The following is a 10,651-nucleotide window of genomic DNA, read 5'->3' as shown; positions in this document are numbered from 1 at the left end:
CGGTTAGCAAATAGCAATAGTAAAGTTACTAAACATAGAAATAATTTAAATTGTCAAATAATGTTGGTGTATAATTACTTAATTAGGACCCATCAGAGTTCGCAGTACTATATAGTTTTTTTTGCTCAAGTCATTTTCGTATTGCATGCTTGACCTTGGTTTAGTTATTTCTCATAGACCGACCGGGACCACTATTTATTATTTTATATGAGTAATATCAAAATTAGAATAAGACACAAACATTGAGACAAATTATTAAACAGGATAAATTTTCTTCTCGAGGAAAATAGGATACACATTACAATAACATAATGACCATATGAATTAGAAGACCTATGAATATGCGTGCACATGCTCGTGTTCCCTGCCCTTCTCATGGGCCCTTACTTTAATAAAAAACCTCCCACGTAATTAGAGAGCAAAAAGGTCAAACTATACCAATTGGAAGCGTCGACGTCTCGACGATTTACATAATTTAGATGATACGTACTATTAAAGTAAATTCATTATATCGATAAAAACAATGGCATCATCCATACAAATCACAAGTGATATATGCCTATATCATACATATTACGAATTAATATTATAAGTGCACAAATAAATATTCTAATACTAAAAATGTTTGACTAATTAAAATTTATATCCTCTTTTGTAAGTGTAAAACAAATTACTTTCATTTTTGCAAAATGAGAAGATAATCTATTGATTTAAATTAAGGAAGCAACATATAATTTGGGATAGAATAAATCTTGTAAAGCTGCCACAGATATAATTTTCAGTTAGTTTAAACATGACCGATGACAAACCACATTTCCAAAAAAGTTAAGATACCAATTTATGATAAAATGACAACAACCCAACTTTCAATTTTTGGTTATTTAATGAGGAAAAATCAAAACATAATCAGATTCTCAAAACCAACGAACACTTCTCGTTTTGACAAGAATTTGACCAATATTATTACTGCATACGATTACTATATTTTAAATCTCCCATTACATTAACTATTTAAGCTCAATTTATTAAATTAATGATCAGGGGAGGATTAAAAATATTTTTTGGCATGGGGCGTTATCAATTTCTTAGAACTAATTTTTAGTTTAGAAATATTTCAATCAATCTTAACATTTAATTATCAATGAAAATAACAAATTAGGTTGGGGCACATGCCACACCTCATCTTGCCTTAGATCCATTCATGCGAATGATTTATCTTCATCCACTAAACCACTAGCGTAAATTGATTTTTTTTTTTGTGTGTGTCTCCAAGTAAAAGAGTAAATATCAAGATTGTCCATAGGAGATAGCGTTTGGGATTTATTGCGATGATTGGAATGCTGGGAACTAACTAGAAAGTATAATCAGATAACGAACGATCCGTGCGATTGCATGAACGAGGTCTAGACGTTTGTCTCATGCAATCTCACTCGGTTTCACACACATCTGGATTAGGTCATATCTCAAATGCTTATCAAAGCAATCAATCTGAATCGTCGTCCATCGGAGCTCTACGGACCTTTCCGACATCGATCCACAATTTTCAACTTTTTTTATATTTTATCGTTTCAGTCACATTTTCAGGTACTTTAATTTGAAATGGGATTAATGGATAAAAAAAATCTCCAACCACCTAAATGAATCTACATAGGACAAGGGCGGTGTAAATGGTAATTTTGCCATTAATGATGGTTCAACCTTAGCCATCAGATCTTATCTTTTTGTTTTAATCTTGATCATCGAATTTACAATTATTTTTCTTTTTCTATCTCTTTTTTTTTTAATCTAAACCACATGGATAACTCACAACCACACATCTTCCTTATCTCATTTTTTCATTCGACTGAGTATAACTAGTATTATTCGTACAACTAAATATGTTAAAGAAATTGTATAACTGATATAACTGGTATATAAATGTTATAATTTATGTATAATATGTAGCTACTATACATATTAAGAAATTGTATAACTAGCATAACTAGTATATAAATGTTATGATTTATGTATAATATGTAGCTACTATAATTGATACGACTAATAAATCATGTTTTACATATAAAATACGCAAGCAAATATCATAATTGGTATATGATAACAAAATTTCATCGGCCTTATTTAAGGTTTTTACAAAAGTTTGTTAAATTATTATACTACACTCTAAGTTTTACATTATAGACTCTATACTGTTAAAGTTTGTTAATTATATTAGCCATATTATTATGATAAACAAACATCTAACATATTTTTACAAAGTCTTAAAACTAGACATATAAACAACTGATATAATTGTATCATAAATTAGATGAGTATTACTAGTACAACTGGTAAAACTTTGACATTTGAGAAATTGACAAAACCAATTGTGTATTCCATATGAGAAAGCAATCAAATATCTCAATTGGTATGTACTTACAAAGTTTTCTTAATTTATTTTAATTTTTGCGGAAAAAAATGATTTTTTTTAACACAACCTCCATAAGATTACATGATCTACTATGTACTTTTAAGGTTTGTTAACTTGTTTGTCCACATAATTTTTGGAAAACATACATGAAATGTAATTTTACGAAATTGATGATTTCATTTAAACCGGGCAAAGGCATGTAAACATAAATAAGTGGTACAACTAAGATAAGTGTATTTATTATGTGGTACAACTAATATTTTTCGATTTTAGTGCTAAAGTACAACTATGAACAAACCGGTATAACTCAATAACTAGTACAACTATATAGAGTCAGTACAATTAGAAAACTGGTACAACTACTTGTTATTTTATTTAGTATTGTTTTAAATATGCATCACGTTTTAAATAAGTAATCATGTTTTAAATGTTGTGGTTGAACACTAATATTGAATAGTTGTACTAGTTGTGCCATTTTTAAATATTATTGCGTAGTTGAATATGTTTTATTAGTTATACCAGAATTTATGTATATTCAAACTAAACACAATTTTTTTTATAAGAATCATAAGTTTTAATGGATCTTGGAAAGAGAAGCCTACCATCCGATGTTAAAACAGCACAACTCAAATATTGCCACAATTAAACTAGTAATACTATTATTGTATTTAACCCGTTGTATCAGTCAGACTATTATTATCGTAATTCAAACACCAGATATGAATGTTTATACATCCTTTTGAACTCTTGATGGTTTTTGTGTTATCTTTTGGAGTATACTCTTCTAATCCTCTTCTACAGCAACATTTTTCGGCTTGACACTTCTTTGGTTTCGAGAGCAAAAAACTGAAAATGATTTTTTTTTTTTGTAAATAGTACAACTAGTACAACTGGTAAAACAACTAATTGTTCAAATAAATATTATATAAAACAAAATTTTAACATATTTTGACAAATTCATGCAGAGGAAGTTTAGACCAACATTTTCATTGATTCTACATTATCCTCTTCTATAACATCATTCGCTGAAAACGAAAAACCCTAATATAGCCATATTAATTATAAAATTGTACTAGTTATTGTTGTTCTAATTATACTAGTTATACTTGTTGTAGTTGTACTAGTTATACATTTTCATTTCAAAAATGCATAAGGTAATTTTTGTATATGTGTTTACAAGTTGCATCAGGTTATTTTTGTATGTGTTTACAATTTGTCTAACTCTTATTTTATATTTATTTCCATGTGAAGAAAAAAGACTAAAAAGTTATTTGAAATCATATAAGAATAAAAAGACTTAAAAATATAAGAAAAAAAAAGTTATTTGAAATCATATATGACAATACAACAAAAACATTGATATGCCACCTTTTCATTTCAAAAATGCATAAGGTTATTTTTTTATATGTGTTTACAAGTTGCATCAGGTTATTTTTGTATGTGTTTACAATTTGTCTAACTCTTATTTTATATTTATTTCCATGTGAAGAAAAAAGACTAAAAAGTTATTTGAAATCATATAAGAATAAAAAGACTTAAAAATATAAGAAAAAAAAAGTTATTTGTGTGTTACTACAATTAAACCAGTTGGACTATTAATTATTATCGTAGTTCACACACAAAATAGAATGCTTATGTATCCTTTGAACTCATGATGGCTTTTTATGTCTTTTGGGGTATATTCTTCCAATTCTCTTATATACTGCAACTTTTTCCGGTTCGGCAGTTGCCTTCTTTGGCTTCGAGAGCAAAAAAGATTAAGATAATTTTTTCGTAAATAGTACAACTGGTACAATTGGTAAACAAATAATTATCCAAATAAATATTATAAAATAAAATTTTAACATATTTTGACACATTCATACAGTGGAAAATTATACCAACTTCTACATCATTCTCTTCTATAACCACATTCACACACTCAAAAACAAAAACCTAATATAGCCATATTAATTTTGAAGTTGTTCTACTTATACATGTTCTAATTATACTAGTTATATTTGTTGTAGTTTTACTAGTTATACACGTTCTAGTTGTACTAGTTATACTAATTTTAGTTGTACTAGTAATACTCTCTGTTCTTCATTGTCGAAAGTTTTGTACATTGAAGATGAGTTCCGATTTTATATGAGAGAAAATGAATTCAGAATGATGAGGAATTGATCGATTTGGTATAAGAATGAAATTTCGTAAGTTTTGAAGAAACGTTTCGATTTGGATTTGGATTATGGGATGGAGAAATTTTGATAAAAGCGAAAATTCTAAAATCTGGGTTCTTAAAGTTGTGAATCAGAATGAAATAGATGAAAACTGAGAAATATAGAAGAGATTAGATGAACAGATACTTAAATTTGAATTTGATTTTGATTTCTGAGAAATAGTGATGAAAAATTGGAGATGAAGAACGTAAGAATGATTTTTGAGAAGAAGGAAATATTTGGGGATTTAGGGATTTGAATTGAGTTGAGTCGGGTAAGTGGGTTTGGATAGGTAGTGGTTGGGGTAGTAAATAAATAGAAGTTATTAGGTTTTGAGGACTTTTTACCCATTTTTCTATTTAAAATTAATTCAAAACAAAAATCAAATTATTAAGGGTATATTTCAGATTTTTTTTTTATACTCATGTGGTCCATTCCAGCATTTGTTCCCATTTTCAGACTTCAAAATATGCTAGTTGGTACCATTGCTAAGTCATGTCTCAGCAATTGTTAAAGCCTGTCTCAGCAATGAGTTCAATGGACTCTAATGTTTTATCAGTTTTAATCGGATTTAAGTAATGGTTGAACAAAAAAACATCTATGCTTAGATCAACTTTTAAGAGAATACATATAAAAATAAAATAGTACCAATAGATTCGAGAAATAAATTTTTAAGACCAAAAGTTAATCCATGACTTGTGTTCAAAATACTTCATTCTACTTATTATCATAGTAAAGGTAGAACAAACATTCAGTTACAAATTATGTATACAGGAAAATGTTATTAATGGTATGATACATATCTTTAGTGAGAATAACAAGATATAAATAGTGAAAGTTAACATTACTTACAAACGAGAGTAAACAAAATACGTTTTCAAATACTCTTTAAATTTAAAATGTTTTTTAGTTCCTTGCTAACTTGCTCACCCGCCGGTATTAGAGCATCTCCAACTTCAAATATGAAGTTTTTTGCTCTCCAAAAAGAAACTTCAAAACTTCAAATTTGAAGTTTTGAAGATTGAAACTTTATATTCGAAGTTTCACTACTCAAAATTTTAAATTTGATGTTTCATATTTTTATTTGCATTTTGGTCTCTATAATCACACATAACATTTATGATACATAAATATTTTCTCGTTTATTGTTTTAATCCTTAAAAATTTATATCTCATAAATATTTAAATTTTGTTTACAGATTTTAAATTTTACACATAAAATTAAATAAAACTTTAAAATAAGATTTAAAATATTTTAAGCTAGATTTAGACAACAATAATATACAAAAAAAAAACTTAACAAAAAGATTTTTAAAAATTACATGAAGACATAACTATTACACAAATTTAAATATTACAACAACACTAATAGTCAGGTAAGTTTGATCCGGAACCTTCAAATTTTCAAATATTGTCCAAATTTTTTGTGTAACTGATGATCGTTGTTGTTATTGTTTTTGATGTATTTTTCGTACAATTCTTTCTTTTTCATATTGAATATATTCACGACTATTAATGTCATCAAAAAGAAATTAGTCTTTTAGCAATATTTTATGTTTCTCTTTTACTTTCTTGTTCCGATCTAATGTATTTACAAGTATCAATATTACCAGATTTCAACAACTTTTAGTTCGTAACCTACAAAGTAAAAATGAGGAGAGCCATTTTTACTTCGAAATGCACTAATAGATCATATATGCATTACGAAAATCATTTTATGAAATAATATGGTATTTTGTTTGAAGTTTAATATTAATTAAGTTATTTTTATTTGAATTTTATATTTAATAGAATATTTTATTAATTAATATTGTTATAATATGTTTATATATGTTCTAGTTATTTACAAAAGTTTTATGAATTCAAATTAGTTATGACAAATATAAGGACCATATTATAAAATATAAATAGTTTTGAAGTTGAGTTTGAAGTTTTGCTTTTGGAGAAGAACACCTTTAAATTTCAAATATAGAGTTTTAAAAACTTCGAAATAGAGTTTTTTTTTGGAAATTCTCTTACCGAGATCTTTATAATTATACACTACGAACAAGATACACATTACTTTTTTTTTTTGCTAAACAAGATACACATTATAAAACCATTAAAAGAAAAAAAAAAGAGAATACAAATTAAATCAAATGGAAATAAACAAACCGATAATGTATTACAATATTCTCACATCCACAGTAAAATTACACCGTAGATACATTATTTTTATTCTAACTTGTGTAGAAGAAAATGGGTGTAGAAGAATAATGTATTACACATACGAAGATGAAGAAGTGTTTGCATTAAAAAAAATAGATGATGATAATAAAACTAGTGTAATGTTATTAAAAAATGTTTAATAACAAATAAATTCCAAAACACAACAAAAATATATACAAAAAATCAAACTCTAAACCGCTTACTGCAACCGATCACTTAGATACCATACCACCATCGTAAACCACATTATCAGATTTATACCCACCTCTAGTACAGAACAGTCTTTCCTCACCATTTGTTATCATTGCATGAAATTATAAAATATCTTTTATAGGGTCAAATGTCTTTTTTGAAAAAGAAAAGGGTTAAATCCGAATCTATTAAAGATACATATCTAATCTCTGGATGTGATGTGTAGTCCACAGATAGATCTTTTCCCACGGATATTTTTTATAGGGCCAAAATGTTGTTAGTGTAAACTAAGTATTGGCTACACAAAAATACATCTGCTATGCATTGACATACAAAACTGATCGAAAAATGTTAACTAAATTTCGGTGAATCACAACATATATAGTTTCATGATATATAGTTTTATATAAATTCAATAATTAGGTGTTTTTTTTTTGTAATACAGTTTTTGCAGTGATAAATTTAATTAGATTCACATAATATATATCAAACGTTTAGGCATTTTTAGAATAAAATTTCAAAGCACTTCTTTCATCGTTTCTACATATAAGTCGTTACAAGAGCTGAGAAAACAGGAAGAATAAATAGACTAAGATTTGTTTAATAAATAGAAACGTAACAGCTAATTGTTCATTTTTGGAAACAAGATCTTACAACACACACAAAGAGACGACAAGAAGCATAGTAGGGATCAAAACACATGTACATACATTTATATATGCATATATATATCAATTAGTGATTGATCATTAAACCGACAGACACATGCTCTAGTAGGGATCAATACTCATGTACAGACACATACAGACATAATGCATTCTATATATATATATATATATATATATATGCATATGTTCATTAGTGATTGATCACTAAACCGACACACACATGCTGGGCAATAAATATGACTCAAACACAGAGATATTTAAGTTTCCTCTCTTTTAGTCACATTACAAATTTTTCCACACCTTTCTGGTAACATAATACTATTGCCCTAGATACGCATCAAGTATTTAAATTACGACACACATATAGAAATACACAAAAATCATAAAATACATATAAATCAAGAACCCGTCATATGGTTGAACACTGATGGTTCTTTTTTCTTCTTATTATAAAATTCATGATCTGTTCTTGCAGTACTTCTCCATTGCTCTCGGAGCTATAACAAACCAAGAAAAAGTGAATTAAATTTTTAAAGATAGAAAAGTAAAACTGACAAAAAAAAATTTGATGTACCTAGTCCAATTGCTTCGGATCCCTTCATGATGCGCAAACGTTTGCACGACTGGACAAACATTCTGAAATAGATATTCAAATTTCTGGTTAACATTGGTATATGAGTCGTTAACATTTAAAGTTTATTCTAAAGTTTTATCCAATGTGGTGAGAAGAAGTTGATTGTGCCAGCTACGAATAAGCTAAATAAATTTTTTTTGATACAATTGCATAATTTGAAAGATCCTCTTGTCTCTTGCCAACCAATGCACTGTTGTACGTATTTGTAATACAGGGAGTTTGAATATCTTTGGCGTATCTCTTATAATTTCGGAAACGTAGTTAATGAGTCGAGTTATTAGTTAAAAATATGAAAAATTAGGGATTAAATCTAATGACTCACTCCCATGGAACATCTCCGACGAGCATCCAGTCGCCATCTTTGTCCTCGTAGCTTGGAACATATTCGGAACTGTTCAACAGATTCATGAGCTTGCTCTCGTTCATGAAATCTATCATTCCTTGTGCTCCATAGTTTCCTTGAAATTATTCACAAATGATATAAAATTTATGCGCTTATATGTATATATATATCACAAGTTGACTCGCACACTTAAATTATTATATTTTAATGTGTGGATGCAAATTTACCATTCCTCTTGGACACATAAATATAATTTAAGTAATGATAAAGATTCGCGAGTTTCCAATATTCTTTATGTACTAATCTATATTTCTCGCACTTCTTCGATATGAGATTTCTAACACGTACCCATAGTGAAGGAGCTGAACATTTTGGCCAGAGCATCGGAGAGATCCTGATAGCTTTTGTACATCGTGAGGTCAACTTTCCTTAGGTAAGGAGCTCCGTCCATGGATACCTTCACCAAGGCAGCTCCTCCACCATTTCCGGCCTTCTCGCTGCTGGCCTCCTCCTCGCCGCTTGTCTTCTGCTGAGTCATCATGTTCTTCCTGTAGTTCCTCACAGGTGGCCATCCCACCACTTGGGCTCTACATACAACAACATTAATTATATATGTGTGTTAAAGTGTTAACCAATCAATGTTTTTGCTACTTACTATTTTTATTTAATTAGTTAGTTATTATTAATTACTATTTAACTATGTTGGCTTCATTATAGATGTAATGCTTTAATGTTTGCTTGTACGCATTTATAAATTGGTGTTTAAGCATCAACCACGCTTAATTATTTTTTATAATGGGTTTTTTATTATTTATGCTAGAACACAACTTTAATTTCAAAGTTATGGATATACGGATATATGGATATATGTTTAAAAAACTTATGTATATGGATATATATTACCAATTTCAAGATTTTTTTGTATGATTACTGAAATCAGTCGAGTATAACTATTAGATTTATCATAATAAACTAGTGGTGAAGATTGGGGATACGTAGTCCAAGAAGTTAGAGACATAGAGACAGATATAGAGATGTATATTTTATAATCAAGTATTCATATATATATATATAGCTTACTTAGCAGGAGGCTTAGCAGGGTCTTTGAGGAGAGTCTTCTCTTCGGAAGCTGTGGCGTTGTTAAGATCGACGGTTTCTTCTTTGTTGCACTGAAGATTAAGCATGAGATCCATGGTCTCGGAGAAGCCTCTCTTGTTCCTCACCGACGATTTGGCCGGGCTCTCGACGGCTTTAGTCCCGCCAGGGAGGCCGAGACAGAGCTCCGTCGCGTTAAGGTTCATAAGCTGTCCGATCATGTTACTTCTAATAGATTAAAGATGTTATTTTTCTCTCTGATTTGGTATGAGGGGAAGAAGAAAAGAGAGGAAAGGGCAGAAATAATATAAGGAGAGAAAACGGTGGTGGGGTGTATGAAATGCATGTGCATGTCATTTGCTCTTTTTCTCTCCATATGTGGGGGTTTTGACACGTGGGATTGATTAGATGTTAATATATTTCTTTTGCTACAAAAGCTGGGATTCTCTGTTAGAAATTTTGATGGCGCTGACAAGAGATAATTTTTTTTTGTTTTTGCTATAAAAGAAAAAGTGGTAGAATTAGAAGTTCTAATCGGTTTCAGCGAGGTATTCGGGTAATCGTTTGGGTTGTTTCGAGTCTATTCATTTCGAGTTTTCGGAGTTAAAGATTTCAGTTATATTCAGGTATTTACAAATTTCGATTCGGTTTAGTTCGGATCTTCGTGGGTTCTGTTAGAATCTTCGCGGGTTCGGTATGGTTTAGATTCAGATAACCCATTTGAATTATTTTAAATATTTAGTTTTACTATTTGAATATATTTTTAAGTATTTTGAACGACTTAACAAATATTTTATATATTTTGGACAAGTTCAAATATCTTAAATATTTTGAATAATTTTTTTAGATATTAAATCTAAAAATAATAAGTATATTTAAGTATATAAATCTGATTCAGATATATTC

The 10,651-nt window shown here is 28.9% G+C and overlaps 1 protein-coding gene across 1 annotated transcript; it reads right to left on the bottom strand.

Moving 5' to 3' along the window:
- Positions 1-7,910: 7,910 nt before the first annotated feature.
- Positions 7,911-10,065, bottom strand: LOC106331616 (auxin-responsive protein IAA7-like). Its single transcript, XM_013770007.1, has 5 exons — positions 9,731-10,065; positions 8,999-9,237; positions 8,630-8,765; positions 8,248-8,309; positions 7,911-8,170 (listed from the first exon to the last, which is right to left on the bottom strand). Exons 1-5 carry the CDS (start codon positions 9,964-9,966, stop codon positions 8,130-8,132), a joined length of 714 nt encoding a protein of 237 aa, XP_013625461.1. The 5' UTR covers positions 9,967-10,065; the 3' UTR covers positions 7,911-8,129.
- Positions 10,066-10,651: the final 586 nt, after the last annotated feature.

This window comes from Brassica oleracea, chromosome C3 (genome assembly GCF_000695525.1).
Source record: "Brassica oleracea var. oleracea cultivar TO1000 chromosome C3, BOL, whole genome shotgun sequence".
Lineage (NCBI taxonomy): Eukaryota > Viridiplantae > Streptophyta > Magnoliopsida > Brassicales > Brassicaceae > Brassica > Brassica oleracea.
This window is presented reverse-complemented; position numbering and strand designations above follow the sequence as displayed.

Coding starts and splice junctions, on each gene's coding strand:
- LOC106331616 (XM_013770007.1), bottom strand. CDS start 9,966: ATGATCGGACAGCTTATGAACCTTAACGCGACGGAGCTCTGTCTCGGC. Junction 8,766..8,998: donor GTTCAGCTCCTTCACTATGG/GTACGTGTTAGA, acceptor AATAATTTCAAG/GAAACTATGGAGCACAAGGA. Junction 8,171..8,247: donor ATCCGAAGCAATTGGACTAG/GTACATCAAATT, acceptor GGTTTGTTATAG/CTCCGAGAGCAATGGAGAAG.